The sequence below is a fragment of the Lissotriton vulgaris genome, chromosome 10, assembly GCF_964263255.1.
Source record: "Lissotriton vulgaris chromosome 10, aLisVul1.2, whole genome shotgun sequence".
NCBI classification, from domain to species: domain Eukaryota; kingdom Metazoa; phylum Chordata; class Amphibia; order Caudata; family Salamandridae; genus Lissotriton; species Lissotriton vulgaris.
This window is the reverse complement of record NC_141698.1, coordinates 8171694-8197768: the sequence shown is the minus strand read 5'-3', so window position 1 is coordinate 8197768 and position 26075 is coordinate 8171694. Positions and strand designations below refer to the sequence as shown.

The 26075-nt window shown below is 50.7% G+C and overlaps 1 protein-coding gene across 2 annotated transcripts in view; it reads left to right on the top strand.

Annotated features, from left to right (window-relative positions):
- Positions 1 to 26075, top strand: part of HUWE1 (HECT, UBA and WWE domain containing E3 ubiquitin protein ligase 1) — a 1800886-nt gene that overhangs the window by 282561 nt on the left and 1492250 nt on the right. For both annotated transcript variants that reach the window (XM_086940169.1, XM_086940170.1), the window contains 4 exons: positions 16452 to 16552; positions 16707 to 16857; positions 16951 to 17078; positions 17376 to 17516. In XM_086940169.1, coding sequence (XP_086796295.1) covers positions 16452 to 16552; positions 16707 to 16857; positions 16951 to 17078; positions 17376 to 17516 — 521 coding nt within the window. The remainder of the gene's footprint in view (positions 1 to 16451; positions 16553 to 16706; positions 16858 to 16950; positions 17079 to 17375; positions 17517 to 26075) is intronic.

Below are 26075 nucleotides of genomic sequence, written 5' to 3'. Positions count from 1 at the left end.
CGATCATGCCATCAAGGACTCCCGTGCATCGATTAGGGGAGATTACATCCAGAGGGGATCCAGAATGTATTCCTCTCATAATCAGAAGCAGGTCAGATCTCTTAGGGACTGAGAAGCTTGTCAATTGGGGCTTGGTGTCGGGAACCTTTCTCACTATTGAGTGATGGTCATGTGGGCTGTCTGTGAAAGTAGCGTGTATTAAGTCTACTTTTTTCACAAAAAAATCTGCAATCTCATCACATAGCTCATTAGAGTATGTGTCTAGAGCCTCAAGTCTGGTAGGCACCGTGAGCTCTTTGTATATTGAAAAAAGTTCCTTAGTAGGATTTTTTGCATTTTCAATACGTTCTTTAAAATGCACACCTTTAGCTGCTCTAATAAGTTTATGATAGATTTTTAATTCATTTTTATATTTTAATTTGTCCTCTGGATCATAGTTTTTTCTCCATCCTCGTTCAATGTTTTTACATTTGGCCTTAGCTTCCTTAAGTTCTTTGGAGAACCATGGAGCCGTTTGAGTCTTTCTGACAGGGGGTTTAAATGTCCATGGTGCTACTGTGTCCAGAGCCCTGGACATCCATTTTTCATAGTCTTCCCATGCCTTAACCAGGGTATCGTTGGAGGGGGGAGGTTCTCTCCCAAGGGCAGATTTAAACTTTTCTTCTGTAAAGTTCTTCCAATCTCTGCGTTTCACGGGTTTAGAATTGGGCACATAAGAATTAATCTTGCTGCATTCCTGTAGAACAGTTAGTCCTTGAGCTTCCTGGTCCAAAGAGTCGCCTTATAGAGTGCAGCATAGAAGCGGCCAAAGATGTCCGCCTTGTTCTCATCCCGATGCTGCAGTGACCCCGCTGGATCCTGGATTCCTCCGATGTATTCCTTCTCTCTTGTCCCGGAGCTGACGGGCCAAGTGCCTTCCTACCTTATTCCCCTGCGAATAGGAGGCACGCCGAAGCCTCAGGAGGGTAAATTCAGCTCGGTTGGTGTAGTGGGCTTTCAATTTACCCCGCACAGCTGTTAACGTCCGGAGAGTCGCTCTAGACTGGTTCGATTTGTGCGCCTGCTCCAAGAGAGCAAGTTCTGCCTCGAAGTCCTCTCGCTCCTTTCTCCTCAACTTATTGAGGTTTGCATTGAGACCCAAGCAGGTGCCCCGCAGCGAGACTTTGCATGCGTCCCACGTGTTGAACATCGATGTGTCCGACGCCGGGTTGAGGGCCAGAAACTCCCCAACGGCTTTCCGTAACTCCTTACAGGATTAATCATCCCGGACAAGCGCTGCTGGGAAGTACCATTTCCTCAAACCATCTCCCCTCACTGACCAATGCAGCCCGAGAACCAGCAAGCTATGGTCTGACACGGAGAGCGGAAAGGCGCAAGAATCATGGACATCTCCCCTGAGGGCTTGGCTTAAAAAGATATGATCCAAGCGAGAATAGGAATGGTGGACGTGGGAAAAGAAGGTATAATCTCTGGCCTGGGGATGCAAGGAACGCCAGCTGTCAATCAGTCCTAAGTCACCCACAAGGCGTTGCGTTTCAGCAGAGAAAACACCGGTGTCCGCCCTCTGGGCTCGGGAGCTGTCTAGGTCCTTGTCCCACACCATGTTGAAATCCCCCATTAAGAACAGGTACCCCTCCACAAAGTCCCCCACTTTATCCAACAAGTCCTGGAGAAAGCCATTCTGCCTAGTATTGGGAACATACACCACCACAAACGTGCACAATCTGCCGTAAAGCAGCCCTTGACCATCAACCAGCGCCCTTCCTTATCACAACATACCCCCATAGGTTGGAAGTGGAGCGATGCCCGAAATAGAAGAGCCACCCCCCTGTGTTTGGTGGATGCAGAAGACCTATAGATAAGAAGGAAATGTTTGTGTCTGAGTCGAAGCTCATCTCTACGCGCCAGGTGGGTCTCCTGGAGACCCACGACATCTAGGTGATGGTCAGACAAGTATTTCCAAAGTTTTTGGCGTTTCCGTGGGGAGTTGAGGCCCTTTACATTCCATGTTCCGTTACTAAGCGGCATGAGGAAACCTTAGAACCCATCGCTGTGCACTCGTTCTGGCAACATGCCCCTGCCCCCTCCCCGCCTAAGGCAGCCAGGCATCTCGTTGTTTCCCACTCACATCCCACTTTCCTACCACCAAGCCCCCCCCCCCACCCCAACTCCCCGCACCAAGCCCAAGAGCCCCTCAGAGCCCGATCCCACAGCAACCAGAATGTAGTTTCAGTCAAAGCACAAAACCAGTGGTCGCCTCCGCCTAAGAACCTGGTATCCAGAAGCCCATGTGTCACACCTCCAGAGGGGAAAAGACTCTTCGCATGCACACTTCGGTCGCCACCACCTCCCTGCCCAGTCCAATCCGCAACAACCCCCCCCCCCACCCAATCGTCTCCCAGATCCCTCCAGTCCCCCCCCCCCCCCCCCCCCCCCCCCAAACAAACAAGAACAATGTACCTAGCAGTCCCAGTGGATAGTAGTTCGTAGGGTTCTTCCTGGGCTGAGGGCGGGGCACCACTGTTGGGTCCCCCAAGGCCACGGTCCGGGGTGTCTTCTCAAAAAGTACAACCATACCCACGGTACCTGAGTTCACGTACCCCTCCGGCACCATACGGCCATCAGCTCAAGGGTCAGGCGCTCCGGAGCTCTGCTGGGAGGACGCCAACGTCGCTGAGGCCACTGATGCCACCGCATCTCCCCTCTCCTGTAGGCTAGTTGTACGATCAGGCCTTCTACGATCTGTTTCCGGGCCCACTGTTTGCCAGGAGGAGGACCGCCCACGCCTCCGTGATGGTGAACTGCCAGCCTCTTGTGAAGGAGTCGTGTCGTCTAGGCCCAGAAGATCCTTCGCCACCTGAAGAGAACGAATTTGCGCTAGTCTGTTTTGCCACCTAAAGATGATGCGGAAGGGGTGACCCCACGAGTAGGAAATGTTACGTTCTTGCAGAAAGGTGGTCACTGGACGGAACTCTCGCCTCTTCTGGAGCGTCGATGCTGCTAAATCCTGGTGAAGTTGAGGACGGTGCTCTCGGAACTGCAATGACGGGATATCCCGTGCTTTCCGCAGGATATGTTCCTTTAACTGGAAGTCATACACACAGAATAGAATGTCCGGGGGTGGCCCTCCTCCCCGCTTAGGCAGTCCGACCCTGTGGACCCTGTCCATCCTGATGTCCTGTACATCCTCCTCGCCCAGTATCTGCAAGAAAAGTGCCTGCACATAGCCTCGTAGGTCACCTGCTTCACCGTCCCACGGCACCGCGCATATGTGGATGTTATTCCGGCGGGAACGGTTCTCCAAGTCCTCGTATGAGCCTGGAGGTCTAAGTTCTGCTCCGTGAGCCGAATTATATCCTGCTGCAATTGGTGGACATCGTTGGCCATGCTTAAATCGTGATCCTCCAAGGTAGCCACCTGCTCTCCGATGCCATCCACATCCCTCCGCACCTCACGGAGGTCCTAGGCCAGTTGAGCGCGGAGTTCAGAGATGTCCTCCTTAATAGAGGTGAAAAGTTCTGTCATGAAGGCCTTGGTCGCAGAGGCCTCATCGTCCGACTGCCTGGGCGATACGCTGGGTCCGGGGGATGCCGGCTGCTGAGAATTTTTTGATGCGCCATCCTTGCCGGGCTTCCCTTTGCGCAGCGTAGATGACATTGCGGCACCCCTGCTCATTCGAGTAGTCAGGACGAGAGATCACCCTCCAGCCGCACACAGGTCCGTCGAGTCGATTGCACACCGTCCTAGACCAGATCATGGCCCTAGAGCCCACAGTCGACTCCAGTGGCCCCTCGGCAGGCTCGGGTGGCCCACGTGGTATATGGCGTCGGTAGGCCGCACAAGCCCCTGGAAAAGGCGGCTCCGGGCCAACGGTCGCAGTCTCAAGGGCCCCAATCGCCCACCCACTCGAGTGTCAGCAATACCTTGGTGCAGGGAAAGGCATAATGTCCAAGGGCCCTCCACGCCCCGAGACGCCACAAAGCGGACCTCCGATGCTGTAGGCCCGTAGGCCTCGGTTCAAGTTCGATACAGTGGTCTCCTGTGTCGTGCTTCACTCCGTTGTTGGGCCGCGATGTCCAAAGCGCTGTGTCCCCAGTACACTCAGTCGTCCCACCTTCTACAGCGGGGGGGGGGGGGGGGGGGGGGAGCGAGGGTCACCCCAAGAGCCAACCAGTCCGCCAGCAGTCCGCCCCATTTCCCAGGGGTTTCTCGGTGATCACCGGGCCGCCTCACCGTACTGAGTTCAGCGGTCTGCCGTGCTCATTCACCTCCCTCAGGCTTCCCACGGAGGCAAGGAGCCTAGCACCCATCCAGCGCGGTAACTAGGCCGCAGGCCTCGGTGTCGCGTAGTCCAGGAGGCCGGGTGGCGCAGTCCCCACCCACCGGGCCGTGTCCCCTCACTCCCACCAGGAGCCGCTGAGGAACCGCGGGCACCTCTCTGCTCCTACGGGCAATTGAGAACGCCTCCTGCAGGCCCCCGCGGCACGGTCCGTGCCGCCACTATATCCAGGCCGCAAGCCTCGGGGTCGCGTAGGCAGCAGGTCAGAAGGTGCAGGCTCCCTCGCTTCTGGGCCCCAGCACCGCACCTCGTCCAGAATCGGCAGACGTGGCCGGAACACTCCTCGTCTCTCCGGACGGCCTCTGTCGATACCTCCAGGGCAGCTCCGGTCCACAACTCCCTCCGGTCAGGCCGCAACCTCCGGGGACTGCGCAGCGTTACTTCTCGTCTGCGCGACTCGCCCGTTCCAGTCCTGGCATGGCTCCCGGGGCGTCTCCGCAGCTAACTCCGGGTCGACAGTTGGACAAGTCCCCCAGGAGATGCAAGGGGACCCGGAGAGTCTCAAACTAGCCCGGAGCAGGATGCTATACAAGGCTATTGAAGGCCCGGCCCTGGAGGGACTCAAAAGCACGTCCTACTCCGCCGCCATCTTGGCCACCCTTGCGTCACTTTTTGACTATTTTTGCGACTTTTTGTCGACTTCTCTGAGTGGTTACAGTTCCTGGTGCACAGGTATGTCATCTCGACGGACCGGTTTCAAGCCTTGAGGCTCCTGCCACAAGCTGATAACTGAAAGAGACATGTTAGTGATAGATTCCTTACCTTAGAATATCCCCAGGTGTCAGACTGGATCCGGAAAGTTTTCGCTAGCAGTACCTCTGCGCGTCAGTGGGTGGTGTTGTGCGACTCCGCGTCAATAGCTGGCGTCGTATGTGCCGAGATGACGTCACGGAGTCTGCTTAGGCGCCACCTATGCGCGCTGACGTCCGTTTTTTCTTTTTCCGCGCCAGTAAGCGCAGATCCGGTTAGAGCACGTACCAGAGTCACTTTTTGACTATCTTTTTTGAGACTTTTGTCTCCTTTAGTTTGAATCTAGTCTGGTGCACGTAGGGATGCCTGGTTTCAAGTCTTACGGGACCTGCTGTCGCAATATGTCAGTGGCGGACCCCCACGACGTCTTGCCTCTACTGCCTGGAACACGATCAGTACTCCCGGTCCTGTATGGACTATCTGGCCATGGTCCGAAGGCATTGAGGGAGCGGTGCCGGAAGCTGCTAGAGGTCCGGCACTCATCCCAGCGCCGTTCACGGTCCAGGGCCGCTCTGGAGAACGCTCGCGGGACCACAGTAATCGCTCCCCGGGCTCCAAGACTTCACCCTCTGATTCGGGTAAGAGACGACACAAAAAAGTTGTAGAAGTTTTGTCCCTCTCCTTCCCCCCGTCAGTCTCTGGATGCGGACGAGGGGGACAGAGGTTCTGCCCCTGCGGCTCCTTCGGAGCCCACGAGTCCCGTGGCCTACCCACCTTATCCGGGTCAGTCGGCGACTTCTGCACAGGTGCAAGAATTTCTTGCTACTGTGGACTGCCTGTTTGGGCCTCTGGCTCCCGCCGGCACACCTTTGGGCCCCGCGTTCCTGTGTCAGGATCCTGTTGGACCAGCGGCTCTGGCCCTGGTGCTGCAGGATCCTGCGCCGCTGGCTCCGTCCACGGCGCCACAAGGTCCGGCGCTGCCGGCTCCGGCCCCAGCGCCACCCTCGGCTCTACCCCCGGCGCCGCAGTGGATACCATTGGTTCCGCCCCTGCCCAGGTTCCAGGACAATTTTGTTCCTACCTGGGATCCGCATCGGCACACGGCGCCGGTTGCTCCCCGTCTGGTGCCATTCCCAACGCAGTTTGTGCCTTCCCCTGCCCCTGCCCTGCCGCCGCGGTTTGTAGGACATACGGCGGAGGGGGGAGGACGACGGAGTGGTCAGAGGACCCTCTTGCTAGTCAGTGTGACGGAGTAGGACTGGGCGGACGAGTTAGAGGGGGCCGGCAGCCTTGATGTCTCCTCTGACCCGGGGTTTGCCTCTCCTCCACCTACCAAGGAGGAGGGCGCCTCTTACACGGTGGTGCTCTGTCGGGCAGCTGAGGTACTCCACCTTGACCTCCCTACAGTGACCCTAAAAACAAATCTCCTCACTGAGGTGCTCCAGACGTAGTCTACTTTGTCGGAGCCCCTGCTGCTGTTTAATGACGCCCTATCTGAAGTCTTACTGGGCACTTGGTCGCGGCTCGCAAAAGGGGCCCCTGTGGATAAGAACGTCGCCAGGCGTCATCGCCCGGCGCTGGGTGACCCTGCCTTTCTGACAACTCGTCCAAGCCTGAGAGTCTGGTCATCCAAGCCTCGACGTCCCAGAGTGCCTTTCTCACAGCTCCGCCGGATAAGGACTCTAAGAAACTGGAGCAGTTCGGCAAGCGGTGGTTCTCTTCGGCCAGCTTAAGGCTGCGCTCGGTCAACACTGCATGCCTATTGGGCCGCTATTCCCACGCGTTGTGGGATACAGTTGCACAGGTGTTAACTCAGTGTCCTGAAGAGACCCAGGCTGTGCTGTCCCAAGCTGTTGCTGAGGGTAAGGATGCGGCTAAGTTCGCCATTCGGTGTGGTTTGGACACAGCGGACTCGCTAGGTAGAGCAATTTCTACTACTGTGGCACTTCGTCGCCACGCCTTGTTAAGCTCTACCGGGTTCTTGCCAGACGTTCAGACTTCACTCATGGACATGCCCTTTGATGGCACTCGACTGTTGGTTCATAAAGCCGACAGTGCGCTGGAGTGTTTTAATGGTTCGCAGGCCATGGCCAAGTCCTTGGGTCTTACCACGAAAAGCCCATCCTGGTTTTCGTTCCTTTAGTGGCAATGGAAGGGGCACCCAGGCATGTTTCTTCAGCAAGCCTGTGCAGAACCAGCCTCATATTGGGCGTGGTTTCCGCAGGGCTGTGGTCTGGTAATCCGCGTTGGGAGTCAGTCCACCTCCGCCGCTTCTACCTCCAAACCTTTCTAATGCGATCTTTGAGGGCTGGGGGGGGGGGGGGGGGGTGTATACCGCATGCCAGTGGGTGGCAGGACGTGCCATCACCTCCCCTACTGGCATGCTATCACATCAGACATGTGGGTGTTGCAGATCATCCGCAAGGGTTACTCCCTTGCCCTTAGGTCCACCCATGAAACCTCAGTACCACCCCATGTCGGGGGAACTCTTGGCACTTCTCCAGCAGGAAGTCGCTACCCTCTTGGCCAAGGGGGCCATCAAGTGCGTTCCTGGGCCAGAAGTAGGGAGTGGTGGTTGTTCCCACTACTTTCTGGTTCCCAAGAAGGATAAAGAGGGTTTGCGTCCCATCTTGGACCACCGAGACGTCAATCTATTCCTCCAGAAGGAGAAGTTTAAGATGCTGACTCTGGCTCAGGTCTTGGCTGCCCTCGACCCTGGAGACTGGATGGTAGCGTATTTTCACATCCCCCGTCCTGCTGGCCCACGGTAGGCCAAGAGCATTTTTAGTTTGCTGTGCTCCCTTTCGGCCTTACCAGTGCCCCTCGGGTGTTCACCAAAGTGATGGCGGTGGTCGCAGCTAATCTGCGCAGGTCAGGGGTGTCAGTCTTCCCCTACCTCGACGACTGGTTGTTGAAGGCAGCTTGCCCCAGACAGTCGTCACCCACCTTCAGACTACGGCCAACCTCCTGCATTTGCTGGGGTTCTCCATCAACATTCCGAAGTCGCACTGGAGTCCATCTCAGAAGCTCCCCTTCATCGAAGCTGTTGGATTCGACGCAGTTCCAGGTTTATCCTCCCGAGCAGCGAGTCTGTGATATTCAGGCTATGATTCCGATATTTCAGCCCCTATCCTGGGTTTCAGTCACAAAGTACATGAGGATCCCCTCGTGTGTTTAGACCTACCGGGTACTGCGACGCCTGGTTAGTACATTATTCTGGGTAGTTCCAGTTCTACCAGGTGTTAAACTATTTAGTCTCATTGTTGTTAGTGTGCAGACAAAACACCAGTCCTTAAATTTTACTTGTAGATAATTTCCGTCACCCTCACCCCTCCCCCCGCTGGTCCTGACGAATCGCCCAAAGATTGTTCATTTTTTTATCGAGAAACATGTTCACCAATTACTTATAAGAGCGCCACAACCTGAGGCATTACCTCAGCCTTGTGCCTTATGGTTTTGTTTTTACTTATGGTAGGAGACCCCCTGATTAGTCGTTTTTGTAGGTACTACCAGCCCTATTTTACATTCACTTTCAACATCTACATACATCTACAGACACGAGGCCCCCACCCACACTTAACCAAACGGCTGTTGAAAAAGATCTTTTAAAGTGCCCCTACTATAGGGAGCCCGTCTAGTATTGCACCGCCGTCCTGATGAGGAGCAGCCGGATGATGAAGCAGGACACCCGACAGGGTGTGTGAGGGCATTGCAATCTAGTAAATTAAAAAAATTTTTTATTTATTATGTTTTGGCTCTCAAAAGAGGGCCACATAAACATGAACATACAAAACAATACAATCATCAAAAATACAAGAGTTATAAAAACATGCTATTCGAACTGTGATAGGTGCACTGCAAACCATCAGTCCCACAAGGCCAGGCCGGGACCACCTTCCAGAAGATTAATAAATAGCTAAAAATCCTTTAAAAAAGTTAAAAACATAGGCACAAAACATTTCATTAGGTGGGCAATAAAGTGCATGAAGAAAATCTTGAAAAGTGACGATACTGAGGCGTAGACAGATTACTTTAAGCCATCGGTTGCGCAAGCTACGTAGCATAGGACAAATCAAAAGTACATGCATACAGTCCTGGTTATTCAATTTACATAAATTGCACAACGGCGAGGTGCCATACCATTTGGACAGCAGCACATTAAGAGGGATTAAGTCATACCGTAATAAGAACCAGAACCTACGTATGCCATGTGGTAAATTCCACAGGGCGTACGGTTGGGGCTGTTTCAACCTATAGGAGGAGATTAGCGGCTCCACGTTCCTTTTGTCGCCAACTGTTTTTTTGTCGGTTAGGAAACAGTACTCCCACGAAGCCTCCTTAAGGACCTGCTTTAACTGCGTGGGAGTATAGGAGAAGAGTGCGCTTTCCTCCAGCCCCAAGATTTTCACAGCCCTTCTGAAATTGCCAACGAGTTTGGAGAACTCCTTGAAATTGCCCAAAAGTTCTTTTTTGAGCAAAGCTCGCAGGGTTCCTTCTCTCGCTCTAGCCAAGCTGGCTATCCACCTTATTAAGGCGCATATATGCGACCCTGCACCCAGGCACTCCTGAGTCCAAAATCCAGCCTGCAGGCAGCCAGTGGACAGGCGTTATTAAGAGTCGAGAGGGATCTTAGGAGTTTTCCCTCAGTCTTGTGGCAGAAGCCCCAATATTTTATCTCAATTATTTCTATACCATACAAAATGGTTGCGGGGATTTTAGCTCTGAATACTTCCAAGAGGCTAGAAAAATGTCTTCTCCCCGTTGCCAGGTATAGGGACTTTAACCCGTTGCCATGGGCAAGAGCTTTGCGAGAGCAATGCTCTATGTGAAGACTCTCGCTCATATTGGCCGAGAATATTTTCCCTAAAAAGGTATAACAAGTAACGACCTCCAATCTGTGCCCTCCAATGGCCCAACGAAAATCTGTCGAGCGGCATTTCTTTCGACCAGCAATACACATCACTTTACTTTTATTGGTATTGATCTTCATATAATGCTCCCTGGCGAAGCCCTGCAGAGCCTGAAGCCGATTTGCCAGTCCCACGGGTGTTAAGTCAAGCAATAACACATCATCGGCATACATCAGGCAGGCCATAGGCACCCCTCCAATCAATGGTGCGATCCCCTCGCTGTGGGACACAACAGCAGGGAGGTCAGTTGTATATAAGGAGAATAACAGGGGCGCCAATAGGCATCCCTGTTTAAGGCCATTCTGAGCTGGAATTTTGGCCGAAAGCCCCCTTTCGCCCCCCATTAAGACCCTGCACCAGGTCTCAGTGTGCAGAGCCCGCACCAATTCCAACAGGTGTGAAGGGAGGCCCAGCATCGCCAATTTTCTCCACAGCGTTCCCCGATCTACTTTGTCGAACGCTGTGGAGAAATCAATGAATGCGGCGTATACCACTCCCCCTCTCACCTGGACATATTTATCCGTAATAACCTGCAGGGCAGTCAGGTTGTCCAACGTGCCATGTTCCCTTCGGAAGCCAGTCTGTTCCAAAGGCAGGATGTTGCGCTCCTCGACCCAATCGGAAAGAGAACTCAGGAGGCATTTCGCAAAGACCTTTCCGATGGAGTCGAGGAGCGCAATCATGCGATAGTTACTGGGACTGTCCCTTGCCCCCTTTTTAAAGATAGGAACCAGAATGCTTCCTCTCCATGATGCAGGGACACATTTAGAAGAATGGCACGCCTTAAACAGGGGATACAGGATTTTACTCCAGGTCAATGGGTCTTGTTTTAGGACCGTCATCGGAAGTTCATCCGGTCCCATGGCCCCAGAGGATCGCATATTTTTTATAGCCAACTCGATTTCCTTCTCAGAGGGAAAGAAAACCGAGTCATCAGGGGCCGGATCCGAGACGTTATCAACAGCTATGGTCCCATTTCCAGCATATAATTCACAAATATGGGAGAACCATAGATCTTCTGGTATAGCTATAGGGATAGGGGAGTGGCGTGTACCACATCCTTTCCCAATTATTGCCCAAAAATCTTTAATGTTGCCGTGTACAGCAGATTCCCTTAATTTAATCCATGCCTCATCCTCCCTGTCCCGTTTAATTTTTTTCTTGAGTCTGCTTCTCTTTCTTCTTAACCTAGCGATAACTTTCCCACGTTCCGGTACCCTTTCAGCATACTGTGCACGGATTAGTTTGTTTAACTCCCTATTCAGATTACGGAGGGGCAGAGGCACTACCTCTCCTTTTTTCCTAAGCGGGGCAGATTTTTTAACATTCGATAGAATCTTTAACATGAATGCCTCGAAGCAAACTATTTCATTTCCGTTCCACACTTCAATTTCCCTGAGAGTGTCGGACAATAGCTCCTGGACCCCATTAATGGCAGCATTATTCCAGAAGCATCTTCCAGCTGTTGGGTTGAAGGTAGCCTCTTTACCATTTAGAGCCCAGGATGCCGTATTCAGGGAATTTAACGAAATTGATAATGCTAAAATACTATGGTCACTCAGAGTCGTGGGTATAATCTTTAAGTCAAGAATCAGGGGAAACAGGCTGTAACTGGCGATAGCATAGTCCAGAATTGATGATCCAAAGGGGGAATTATGGGTATAATTTGCGGGGACGTCAGATGGAAATCTTCCATTTAAGATAATACCATCCCCGATTGCTAGTTCTTTTAACAAAATCTTCCCCCTTTTATTTGTTCTTAAGTTTTCCGGGAAAAGCGTCTGGGGGATGCAATATGTTTCCTCCTTAGCTTTATCCCTAAAAAGTGTTAGACTAGCATTTGATACTTTACAATTCAGATCACCGATTAGCAAAATTACCGGAAAAGGAGGAGAATTTTTTATATTTTCCATAAACTGGAGGACCCGCTTCAGTTTGTCATTAAAACCATCCTCAGGCGGAATGTACACATTAAAAATGACCATGGAAAATTTTGTATTATCATGGTACATATTTTCCAAAGTTATTGTGTGGAAAAGTCTAGTGGGATCAATATAATGGGAGAATCTCCATTGGAACTTATTTGACAGTAAACAGGCGAGCCCCCCCCTAGCATGCCCTTTTTTAGAGGGCGCAGCCGGTACTTCCAATACATAGGAATCTTTTAAAGGCATTAACCTATCTATGCACCATGTTTCCTGGATACACAATATATCGGCCTCCAGAGTGGATAAGAAGGCCAGTTTCTCCGGGCTACTATGAAATCCGGCCGCGTTCCAGGAAATTATGTTTAAGGTTGGGTTAAAGGTGGTGAAACAATTTGGGGTTATCCTTATTTTTTGTTGATAAAGCACTATGGAGCCAATTCCACCGGTTATTATCATCATTGAGTGTGGAATTCTCAACTAGTGGAAGTGGCTTCACGTGCGATACAGAGCGTTTTCCCCTGGAAACCCAAATTTTCAGGTCTCTCAGAGGAGAGGTTATCCCAATTAGCTCACCACCTCTCAGCCCCTGCTTATCGAAAGAGTTTGGCTTGCCAGGGGTAGAGATAGGAAGTATATCAATTCCTAAACGTTGGAAATTTTCAGCCTGTTCAAGAATCAGATTTGTTATAATCGGGGAATAAAATTTCACCCGAATACTCAGAACCCGACTGCCACCTAACAGAGACACCAATTCTATGTCTCTAGACTGAATGTGATAGAGACATTCAACCTCGCTAAAGCGCTTAAGGAGCCAGGCTCTATTTAATAAGAGGTCAGTATCAAATAATGGAACAAATTCTAGCACACGCACATCCGCAGGGGCCTTAGACATATTTACAGGCCGAGCAAGAGGACAAGCATTTTCGGAGTCAATTGTTACCACAAAGGGAGCAGCCAAAGGGTTTAAAGTCCCGGAGGGAAAAGAAGGTGGCCCTCCTACTGCACTCCGAACCGGGGAGCCTGGGAGAGGGCTCCCAATTTGTGGAATGTCTTCCTGGGAAGACAAGCTGCCTTGTTCATTTTCCTCCTCCACTGAGGTTGAAGTGATTAAGTTCACATCCGTATCCGCTTTTAAGGAAGTAGATAAAGGTTCCCCATTCCTCATTTCATTCTCCCTTGCCTCTGTGTATTTTTGGAAAATGATCCTCCGTTGCTTCTTCTTTCTATATTTTCGAATTGGTTTCCTCTTGCTGGCTTTGGTACTTTTTTGATTACCATGTTTTTTCTTTTCTTCATTAAATTGGGGTTTGTCGGCCAAGAGTTCTTTTCCACCATCCGGGACAAAGATAGGAAATAACTCCTGTGCCGATTTGGGGCCAGGCAAGACTTTATCCTCCTCCTCTATCTCGAGGACTATATTCTTGATGCAATTTGAAGCTGCAGTATGTGGCAACTCCTTATCAGGGACCAAAGAAGGCGGTTCATTTTTCTTAGCTAGTTCGCTTCTAGTGGCTTTGATTTTCCCCTCAGATGCAGGTTGTTCAAGCTGTTGAGGGGAAGAGGTCTTACCCAAATCCGGCACTTTCTGCAGCAATAACTTTAAGATTTGGGTAACTGATTCAAGGATACAGTCCGAGCTGCCTACAAATTTCCCTAAAAGCATCAGTATTGAAGCAAGAAGTTGTTCCAGCGCGATCATGGACTCAGAGATCGGCTTTTCTCGTGCTTCCGCCATGGAGATATTATCCAGGAGATTGAGATCGGGACTCTTGGAGGAGTTTAACAAGTCAGAAATTTCATGTCTGTTTAGTGACGGAGTGCTACTATACAACATTAGTCCTGATGGGGTGGCTCCACCCTGAACTTTAAATTGCTCCAGGGATTCCACTTTAGCAGGGCTTATGTAGCGACCCCATAGTTCCAAGTCAATAGATAAAGCGGACAGATCGTCTCCCGGCCTGTCATTCTTGGATGCCTGGGGGATCGGTGGTATATGTACAGGCTCACTTACAATCGTCGGCTTCCCGTCTGTAGGGACCTGTGAGGGAGACCCTCCTACCATAAGTTGGGAGGCCCCCTGCTGGGCCTGGGGAGAACGAGGCTCAAAGGTAGTTGGTAAGTGTACTTCCTGTACCTCAAGGGCTTTGGTATCTGAGTTGAGTAGGGTCGCACATTTAGGTTTGTTAGTAGCGGTTAGATCCCACAGTTCAGATAACTGACATTGACCTTTCAGAGGTGGGTTATTTATTGACTTATTTCTTGTGCGGATGGTAGGTAATTTCCGGGTGGATTTTTCTCCCACTACCCTTCCAGAACGTAAAGTTTTAGACATTTTCCACAATAGAAAAGGAAGGAATATAGCACTATAAAATGGATAAAAGTCTGGAATAAAGTTGGTCTCTTGCGGGACAGGTAGGACCAGGGTGCAGTATATCTATCACAGTATTTGCGGCGAATTGCCTTCCTACTCAAATGGGCACAGACACAAGTAAATAATAGCTGTGCGTAAAAGAAAATGTAAGGGTCCAGGCCCAGCCCGGCCTACCTCGGTCACTGAGGGCCACAGAGGGCCCGCCCTTTGCCCGGGCTTAGCCCGGCGTCGCCCGCGCGCGTCCCGTGATGCGCGTTCCTCCTCCTCAATTATCGGCAGGTGAGGGGGGCGTGTCAGGGCGGTGCTCCAGGGCCAAGAGGTTTGTGGTACTTGGAGTTCTTTTAGCTGTCGCAGTCCGCCGTCCAGGGAATGCGAGTGTTTCCCGCGCAGCGGGAAACGCGAGCTGTGGCGGTGTGTGCACTCCAGGCAAACGAAGGGCGCTGCTCCGTGGCGCTTCAGGCACTCCAGGCGCTTCAGGAGCTGTGGCGGTGTGTGCACTCAAGGCAAACGAAGGGCGCTGCTCCGTGGCGCTTCAGGCACTCCAGGCGCTTCAGAACGTGAGCGCTAAACAGCCCTTTTCCTCAAACAGGGGCTCTGCCAGCACAGACAGCAAAACGAGGAAAGAGGTACATACAGCAGCAAATTGTTCAGCAAACAGCCCAGTACAGCGCGCCTCCTCCTCAATTATCGGCAGGTGAGGGGGGCGTGTCAGGGCGGTGCTCCAGGGCCAAGAGGTTTGTGGTACTTGGAGTTCTTTTAGCTGTCGCAGTCCGCCGTCCAGGGAATGCGAGTGTTTCCGAAACGCGAGCTGTGGCGGTGTGTGCACTCCAGGCAAACGAAGGGCGCTGCTCCGTGGCGCTTCAGGCACTCCAGGCGCTTCAGGAGCTGTGGCGGTGTGTGCACTCCAGGCAAACGAAGGGCGCTGCTCCGTGGCGCTTCAGGCACTCCAGGCGCTTCAGGAGCTGTGGCGGTGTGTGCACTCCAGGCAAACGAAGGGCGCTGCTCCGTGGCGCTTCAGGCACTCCAGGCGCTTCAGAACGTGAGCGCTAAACAGCCCTTTTCCTCAAACAGGGGCTCTGCCAGCACAGACAGCAAAACGAGGAAAGAGGTACATACAGCAGCAAATTGTTCAGCAAACAGCTAGTACATTTTATTTACATGTCAGTAGAAAATGAAGATTTTCATGGACCGTAATGTGCTTATGTTGATATGTTTAACAGACTTTAAAAGCGCTCGTTCACCCCACGGGCATCCTAGCGCTGACCTACACTAACTCGAACATTTACATATGTCACAGGGAAAATCGCACTCATGAAAGATAAAGGGGACCGAGACAGCACCCTTAAGATAGAGCCAGGTCTTTAATTTATTTCTAAACTGAAAGAGAACTTGTGTCTGAGACTGATTGGGAGTTCATTGCAGAGCCGCGCGGCTGCAGAGCTAAAAGCTTTCTCCCATTTTTGTTCTCATAAACGTAGGTTCTTTCACCAGTTTAGCTGACGATTGCAAGCTTCTGGTAGGAGCATACCATTTGATCTTGCTCTGCAGCGGTTTAGGCCCCAGTCCATGTAGAGCCTTAAATACAATACAGAATGATTTTGAACTGAATCCTCTGACCTGGGGAGCCAGTAAAGCTCATTAAGAGCCAGGGCAGCTGATCAATGTGATCTCATAAGGACTAGCTTAGCCACAATTGTCTGAATTCTCTGGAGTCTCAATCTGATACTTTGGGACCTCCAACAGCAGGGCGTTGCAGTAATCCAACCGGCTCAAAACACTTCTCACAATCTGTTCCCTAGTTGAAATTGGCAGCAATTGGGCGGATCTTCCGTAGCACTCTTATAAGGGAAAAATCAGTCCCCACTGTTTTATTTTCTTGAGTTTCTAAACTCAACCGGTCACTACCCCCAGATTGCCTACTGTCTCGGAAGGTATCAATGGCTTAGCCACAGGAATTGGCCACAAGTTTGTCGGAAGAAGACTTGGAACTTTCTTGGCTGTGCAGCATAAAATCTGTTTTAGCACTGTTAAATTGCAGAGTTATTTTTAAGCCATCGTGCAGTGTCCTGCATACATGCATGACATTTACTGGTGGAGGGCTATAGCTTTTGTTTTCAGTTACAAATCAAGGCATGTGCTGCACTGTTGTGAGCTCTGCAAAGGTTAGATGCTTTTCATGTTTAAATCCTGATTAATCTGGGTTTCCTTTTTAGTGTACTCTAACGCGCTTCAGGAGTCTGCCAATAGCATCTTGTACAATGGGTTGATCGAGGAGCTTGTGGATGTCCTTCAGATCACAGACAAGCAGCTGATGGTGAGTGGCTTCTTTCGTGTTTCAATTTACTACTGGCTTTAGTTACCTTTTTTAAATTTCCCCCTATAGAACTTCCACTAATATTTTGTAAACAAACTTGGAGCTTGGAGCTTTTAAGAAACTTTCCCTATTAGCATTATTTTTATATTGCTAGGACATTAAAGCTGCCTCTTTAAGGACGTTGACTTCTATTGTCCACTTGGAGAGGACACCAAAGCTCAGCAGTATTATCGATTGCACTGGGACCGCCTCGTACCACGGCTTCTTACCTGTGTTGGTTCGAAACTGCATTCAAGCCATGATTGGTAAGGCTTTTATTTTCTTTCTGCTTGTTCGCTTGTCATTAACCCCTTCTGACTTTTTGTTCATGGTAGTCTCCTGATTCTTTGTTACTGTAGATCCCTCGATGGAGCCTTACCCTCACCAATTTGCTACAGCGCTCTTCTCGTTTCTCTATCATTTGGCTAGCTATGATGCCGGAGGGGAGGCTTTGGTTTCTTGTGGTATGATGGAGGCCCTTTTGAAGGTAGGCAGAATACAGTTTGTGTGGATAGTTGTCGGCAGAGGTTGTTGAGCTTTTCTGCAGGCTTCTTAGTCTGTAGTTGTGGGTGCTTGGAGAGCGGATGGAGCGGCATCACTGAAGTGGTATTTTTTGTAATGTTTGAACTTGAAAGAAGTTGCACAAACTCTGTAAAATCTTAGCAGTAAAACAAATCTACAAAATGTGGTGGTTTATGCCTGGGTCTTTGGCCTCCTTTTGTTGCTGCCAGACCAGTACCCCATTTTCCATGGTATGTACTGAAGTGATTTTTACTTTTTTTAGGTGATTAAGTTCCTGGGGGATGAGCAGGACCAGATCACATTTGTGACCCGTGCTGTACGTGTGGTGGACCTGATCACAAACCTGGATATGGCAGCCTTCCAGTCTCACAGTGGGCTGACTATCTTCATTGCCAGGTTGGAGGTACGGCATTGTTCTCAGTGGCTTTTGTTGGATCATTTGTTATTTCCAAGGCTCTGTCTGACATACTGCAGTGGGAGGCAGAGCGAACACTTGATAGCAGTAGGCGAAGCCTCCAAGGGCACAGGTGCCCAGCAGTCAAAGGCCAGACTGAAAGGTGTTTGCAGAAGCAGTCATTTTAATTTTGGGGTTACAGGTTAACTGTTTCAAGATTTGTTTAGCAGTTTATAAATGTAACATAAGCATACATACAACCATATTTACTATTGGAGTTTTAGCAAAGTGTGTAGAGGCCAGCATAGATCTGTGAACATATCGTAATCTCAGTTTACCGTTCTATACATCAGTGTAGTAAAGTGCCCTTTCTGCTTTGTTGCCCTCTAACGTTTTGCCAGATTTCTGATTCAATTTGAGTGAGTATGCCCAGGGTCACTGCCAGTCAGGTTACCAGGGCCCTTGTTCTCTCCCTAACCTGTACCATTGTTGCCAACATTTGCCAAACTCTGGCCTACCTACAAGTCACTTGTAAAGGGTACCTATGCTACCAAGGGAATGGTAGCCAGGGAAAGGCCTCTGAGGCCTGTAGCATGTATAATGCCACCCTCTGAGACCTCTCACCACAAACACACACCACTGCCATTGCAGCCTGCATGGTGTTCACCTAAAAGTGAAGAGTCGACATGTCACACATCCCTGTGTATAAACAGAATGGAGCCATGTCTGGTCCCCAGACAAGCTGCACAGGCATATGCATACATGAATCAAAAGTCTCTTACCACATTAGTTCGAGGCATGTGGGCTGCTGAAGTCATATCTGTGCATAGATCGCCGCCTAGTGTTTGGTCCGGATGATCGCACATTGTTGTCCTGGAAGAGTCTTCGAAGTATCCCGAGGTAGGTGGCTCCTCCCCTGGACTACAGTGCGCATGGGCATCGACTCCATCCTAAGATTGTTTTTTTCCGCCATTGGGTTCGGATGTATATTGGTTCACTCTAGTCTGAATCGATATAAAACTTTCTTAAGGCCAAAAGGCCTTTAGCTTTTCGTCGGTATAGTCTTGCGTTCGGTGACAGATTCTTCCAGCTCAGTTCCGAGCCGGATTCCAGAGAGCCGCGTGCTTTCGACGCTGAAGGCCCAGTTGACGCCAGAGACCTTATCGACGGACCATCATGGAACGGAGTCCGTTCAAGAGATGTCCTGTGTGCAATTCAAGTATCCCCACATCGACGTCCACCCGGTGTGCAACAAGTGTCTCTCGCCGGATCATGATGAAGCCCGCTGCATGGCTTGTTCCCGTTTTCGATCCAAGAAGACTCTTCTGCATCGTCGCACTGCGTGCCAGGAAGCCCAGCAGACACCACCGGCGCCTGTGGACATTTTCGATGCCGGGGATGATGAAGGAGCTGACCGGGAAGTTCGTGAGAACCTGTCGAATCCCGCGTCGGAGGTCGACTACATCTACGGCGCGGATTTTGAAATGCTCGACGCGGAAGAAGTAGTCGACGAGGTAGGAGACGACGACCAGGCCTTTGGGGCCATGGAAGATAGCTCGAGCGAGGAGCTAACTCAAACTGACAATGGGGACGAAACGCTTCAAAAGGGTCAGGTCGAGGGATCGCCACTAGGCCTTACCCAAGATCTTCCAGTGAGTTCTACAGCCCCGCCTTCGGGCTCGGCTACGGACATTGCTAAGGAGCCGCACCCTGCGAAATCAAAACCGAAAGTGAAGACACCGGTCTTGACGCAAGTGAAAGCACTGGTGCCCCCATTGAAACCAAAAGTGCGTATTGCTTCAGTCGGCTCAGAGCCCTCGGACCTGTCGGCGCCGATGAAGCAAAAGGGCGTTATCGACCCGAAGAAACGGCTCAAGGGCGTCGAGACTAAGTCTGGCACGCCGAAGACAAAGGTCAAGGCAGTCGAGCCGAACAAATCGGCGCCGAAGACTGTCGACACCAACAAAGGGCTCAGTGATCGGAAGGGTCTTGAGACTCCGCGTCGACAACACAAGGCCAAGAGCGGACCGATCCACGAGTCCACGTCTGGTGGTGCCTCAAAAGATTCCGTCGAGTTGACGCAGCCGTCCGCCGCTTTCTCCAAGCAAGTGGCGGACTCCCTAAAGCGCATCAAGGACAAGGCCTCGAGTGTCGAGCCAAAGGATCCTCCACCTTCGAAGCCTGTCGATAAACCGCAGAAGGCGTCCACGCCCATTCATTTCACGTTGCCACCGAAAGTGGTGCCGAAGGCTTTCGCCCCTAGAATGGCCATCAACGTGCCAGAGAAGGTGTCCTCTGTGCCGAAGTCTACGACAGCGGTCCCGGCCTTAAAGCATCGACAATCTTCATTGGAAGAACAAGAACAATTTATCGATGCCGAAACGGGCAGACTTTCCCTTCATAAGCGAAAAATTGCCCCGGAACAGCCAATGGAGTCCTATAAAATTCCACTAAAGAAGAAAAAGGATTCCACTTCGACCCCCGTTCTTGTGGAACCGGTTTCTCCACATGGCCATGATGTCTCACCCACTTATTCAGATGTGGACAATAAGGATGAGGATGAATACAGCTATCCTGTCTACACTGAGCCAGATGATACCAATGAACCCTGGGCAGCTGCTGCTGACCCAGGTGATCCTCCGCTACTCCAGACACTCTGATGTATGCTGTAAAAACGTCGCCTACAGAGGATTCTGCTGCATTTAATTCCCTCATTGAAAGGGCAGCGAAGAATCATGACGTCCAGCTCCATGCTGACCCCATTGAAGTGGACTTCCTTTTTGACACCTTTTCCGTCTCAGAGAGGACTGTCAAGATTCTGCCTATGTTAAGGGTGTCTTGAAGCATGCTGGGGAGATCTTTAAAGAGCCTACGAGAGCCAGGGTGATAAACCCTAGAATTGAGAAGAAGTATAAACCGGCGCCTGGTGACCCTACTTACATCAAGGGACAGTTGCCGCTAGACTCTTGTTTTTAATATCCGGAAGAGGGCTAATTCACAAACAACGGGTGAAGCTCCTCACCCAGATAAGGAATCTAAGGTGTTTGAGGCATCGGGGAAAAGGGTGGCAGCTCAAGCGGCCAATATCTGGCGCATTTCAAATACACAAGCACTTTTAGCCAGGTATGACAGGGCACATTACGACACACTGGAGACCCTGTTACAGCACCTGCCAGACGAATACAAAGAGGCAGCTGAGATGCTCATCCAAGAGGGGAAGCTCACATCAAATGCTTCTATTAAATGTGCACTGGACGCGGCAGACACCGCGGCCAGAGCTATTAACACTAGTGTCATGCTGAGACAACATGCCTGGCTCAGAATCTCAGGATTCAAGCCGGAGATACAGACCACCATTCTCAATCAGACCGAAAACCCTGATCATCTATTTGGCCCAGAGGTGGACACCACCTTGGAGAAAATCAAAAAGGACACAAACTGCTAAGTCCATTGGGGCTCTGCAGTCCCAGCAGTTCAGGGGTGGTTCTTTTTGTCGCTCTAGCTCTAGAGGTGTTTCCAGAGGCCAGCTCTCCCAAACGCTACAGTACTATAAAGGCGGCACGCAGACCACATACACCAAACCGAGTCGAGGTGGATATCGTGGAAACAGCGCCAAAGGCAGAGGTCGTGGAAACAACAACTCCAGATCCTCCGCCACCAACAAACAGTGACGCCTTGTCACTGCCCCCCGACCACGCAACACCTGTCGGGGGGAGACTTCAACAGTTCCTGCCAGTCTGGAAGTCCATCACCACAGACAGGTGGGTCACACAGCTTATACAGTACGGTTATTGTCTGGAGTTAACATCCACTCCACCCAACATACCCCCAAGACACCGTCGTATGTCCGCTGAGCATTTGCACTGATTGCAGCAGGAAGTCCTCGTCATGCTGTAAAAAGGGGCAATCGAGCTCGTGCCTGTGAAAGAAAGAGGCACAGGAGTTTACTCACTGTACTTCTTAATACCAAAAAAGGACGGGTTCCTCAGACCCATACTCTACCTCAGACCCCTCAGTCAGTACATCCTATCGGAGCACTTTCACATGCTGACCCTGCAGCAAGTCCTACCATTGCTCAGTCAGGGGGATTTTCTCGCAACTTTAGATCTGAAGGATGCATATTTTTATATTCCGCTACACCCGTCACACAAAAAATACCTCCGGTTCACCATCCACAACCAACATTACCAGTTCAAGGTTCTGCCTTTCGGGGTCACCACGGCACCCAGGGTGTTTACAAAGTGCCTGGCGACTGTGGCGGGACACCTGAGGAGACAAAACATTCACGTCTACCCTTATCTAGACGACTGGCTCTTCCAGGCAAAGTCGGCCCAGCAGTGTGCCGCCCACATGTCCCACACCATTCACCTTCACGATCTGGGATTCTCACTGAATTACCCAAAGTTCCACCTGCAACCCGCCCACATACGGCAGTATCTGTGTGCGACGATAAACACTCTGGCAGCCACTGCACAACCGAATTCAGTGAGGGTCAGCAGCATTCAATCGCTGATGCAAACATTCAGACCTCAACACTCATTGCCAGCGCGAGTGTTCATGCAGTTGATAGGCATGATGGCCTCCTGCATCTTCATAGTCCCGCACGCGAGACTACATATGCGTCCGCTTAAGGAGTGCTTAGCACGTCAGTGGACTCAGGCTCACGGACAATTGAAAGACCTAGTGTTGGTGAGCGGTCGGGCATACAACTCTCTGCATTGGTGGAATCCACAAAACCTTTGCAAGGGATGACCGTTCCAGGAGCCTGTGCCACAGATCATACTGACGGCGGACGCGTCTCTCCAGGGATGGGGAGCTCATGTACTCCACTACCCTGTGCAGGGACTATGGACACCACAGCAAAGGAAGATGCACATCAATGTTCTAGAACTGAAGGCGATCTTCATGGCAATGAAAGCCTTCAAAGTACATCTGTGCAACAAGGTCGTGTTGATCCGGAAGGACAACATGACGGCCATGTACTACATTCAGAAGCAGGGAGGTACACACTCTCCACAGTTGTCTCATCTGACTCAGAGCATGTGGAAGTGGGCCATTCAGAGGAACATCTTCCTCATGGCGGAACACCTCCCAGGCAAGGACAATCACATGGCGGACCTGCTCAGCAGGTACAGCCACCAGATGCACGAGTGGGAGATACATCCATCAGTACTCCAGCTGTACTTCCAGCAGTGGGGTCATCCAGAGATAGACCTGTTCGCCACAAAGGAAAATGCCAAATGCCAAAGCTTTGCCGCCAGGTTCCCACACCCACAGTCGCAGGGCAATGCGATATGGATGAACTGGTCAGGCAAATTTGCATACGCTTTTCCCCCAGCACCTCTAATACCGCTGGTGGCAAGCAAGCTGAAGCAGCACTCGATGACTCTCATCCTGGTTGCTCCGACGTGGGCTCACCAACCATGGTACACCACGTTTCTGAAACTGTCCGTGGTACCGCATCAAAGGCTGCGCCTCACACCCAGGCTTTTGACGCAGAGCCATGGCGACATTCAGCATCCAGATCCGCAACAGCTCAACCTAGCGATCTGGCTCCTGAGGTCTTAGTTTGGCTACCTCAACTTACCTCCTGACTGTATGGACATCATCCGGGAGGCAAGGAAGCCCACCACCAGAGCATGCTATGCGGCGAAATGGGGGCGGGTTGTCATTTACGGTGCAGACCACAACATTAACCCGCTGGATGCATCTATTCAAAACATCATTTGTTATCTCTTACATCTGTACAAATGTAATCTTGCCTATGCTTCCATTCGTATACATTTATCCGCAATGGCTGCTTATCTCCAGGACAGACAGTACCTATCACTTTTCAGGGTGCCTGCCATTAAGGCCTTTCTGGAAGGACTCAAATGTGTCATTCCTCCACGGACGCCACCTGCTCCAGAGTGGAACCTCAATGTGGTCCTCACCAGGCTGATGGGTCCCCCTTTTGAACCACTGCATTCCTGCGACATTCAGTTCTTGACCTGGAAAGTGGCTTTCCTGATGGCGATTACGTCGCTACCACTAGTTAGTGAACTCCAGGAACTAACTAACCAAGAGCCATTTATTCAGATTCATTCCAACAGGGTGGTGCTTCGCAGTAACCCTAAATTCCTTCCTAAGGTAGTTTCTCAGTTCCATATCAACCAGACTATAGAACTACCTGTGTTCTTCCAAAATCCAGAGTCACTTGCGGAAAGAATGCTCCACACACTTGACGTCAAAAGGGCCCTAATGTACTACATTGATAGGACCAAAGATTTTCGGAAGACTAAACAACTATTTGTTGCCTTTGCGCCACAACACAAAAGTAACCCCATTTCCAAGGCTGGTATAGCCAGGTGGATCGTTAAATGTATTCAGATCTGCTATCAGAAAGCAAAGCGCACTCTCACCATTCCACCACAGGCCCACTCCATCCGCAAGTTGGGGGCCTCCATGGCTTTCCTTGGAAATATTCCTTTGGAAGACAGACATATGTAGAGCAGCCACATGGTCCACCACACACACTTACAAAACATTACTGTGTTGATGTGCACTCCAAACAGCAGGCAGCTGTAGGGCAGGCTTTTCTAAAAACACTTTTCCAAACTGCTGCAGTTGGCACGGGTGGCCGCCGTTAATGGAGGGACTGCTATGTATTCTATGCACAGATATAAATTCAGCAGCCCACATGCCTCGAACCGAATATGCTACTTACCAGTATGCATCTGTTCTGGGCATGTAGGGCTGCTGACATTCATATCGCCCGCCCTCCTTCCCGGCGCCTGTAGCAGCTGCAGCATTCACACATACTTCTGGCATGATCATCATTCACGTAGTTTCACTCCATCTTGGCCACAATGGCTAAAAACAATCTGAGGATGGAGTCGATGCCCATGCGCACTGTAGTCCAGGGGAGGAGCCACCAATCTCGTGATACTTCGAAGACTCTTCCAGGACAACAATGTGCGATCATCCGGACCCAACACTAGGCGGCGATCTATGCACAGATATGAATGTCAGCAGCCCTACATGCCAAGAACAGATGCATACTGGTAAGTAGCATATTCGTTACAATTTAATCTTTTTTGCACTTTTATTCCTGAACCATAGTCAAATAGAAGATTTGATACCCCTGATGAAGGTAACTATCCTGAAATACATTGTGTACTTTTAAAGATTGTGACATGTAGAAACTCTACCTTTCTCTGCCACTGTGAATAGCCCAGAAGGACGATTTTCAGAATCCTGTGTAAAATGACATGGATAAATATGAAAATTTGAAGAATTAAAAAAAAAACGCTGACAAAAAAAGATTACATTGTGATAATGTGGTAAAAGACTTTTGCCTCATTTGATTCTTGAATACATATGGCTGTGCAGCTTGTGTGGCGACCTGATGTAGCTACATTTTGTTTATATTCAGCAAAGTGTTTGGGCTAGTGCATCAAGCTTGCATGTCTCAAACGGCGTTAAGCATCTGAAATAGTTGGTGTATATTGGGGTGCATTCTACCACTCATGGTTTACACATCCCTCTGTGCCGTGCCTGCCCATCACTGCATGAGGCATAGTTAAATCACTCTTAAGGCACAATACCCTAACCTCATGTGAGGACCTATCTGCATGAGCAGACAGGCCCCTCTAATATCTAAGGCCATTCTTGATTATTATAAGAGCCCAGTAAAGCCATCCGGACTATATGGTCTAGAAACTGGTAATTCGGAGTCTCCTAGCACCATAATGGCTTTACTGAACCCTGGGATGTTTGGTATCAGACATCTCAGAATAATAAACCTGCACCCGATTCCAGTGTCAGTTATTATTCCATTCACTCAGGGTTCCCTTCTAGATGGGACCCCTGAACCAAACCCACCACTGATGGGGTTCTGACTGGTGACCACCAGCCTGCTGCCACGAACAAAGTTTCTGGATCCCTGGGGTGAGAACTGTCCCTCCTTGGGCCCAGAAACTAGGCTATTGATGAAGCACAGCCGTCTGAAACTAAACTCGGACAAAACAGAAGTCCTCATCCTAGGCACCTCCCCCTCCGCCTTGGATGACTCTTGGTGGCCAGATGCCCTTGGAAAAGCACCCATCCCGACGGACCACGCACGGAACCTGGGCGTCATCCTGGATTCCTCACTCTCGATGAACAGACAAGTCAACGCCGTTTCTTCATCTTGCTTCAACATTCTTCGCATGCTCAAAAAAACATTTCGCTGGATCCCCACCGAAACTAGAAAAACGGTCACCCACGCTCTGGTCACGAGCCGACTGGACTACGGAAACACCCTCTACGCCGGTACCACCGCGAAACTCCAGAAAATACTCCAACGCATCCAGAACGCTTCAGCCAGGCTCATATTGGACATCCCGCGTAAAGAACACATCTCTGGTCACCTGAAAAACCTCCACTGGCTCCCCGTCAATAAGAGGATTACTTTCCGGCTCCTAACCCACGCACACAAAGCACTCTACGAAATCGGACCCGAATGCCTCAACACACGACTGTCCTTCTACACCCCCTCCCGCCAGCTACGATCCTCCAACCAAGCCCTTGCCACTGTACCTCGCATCA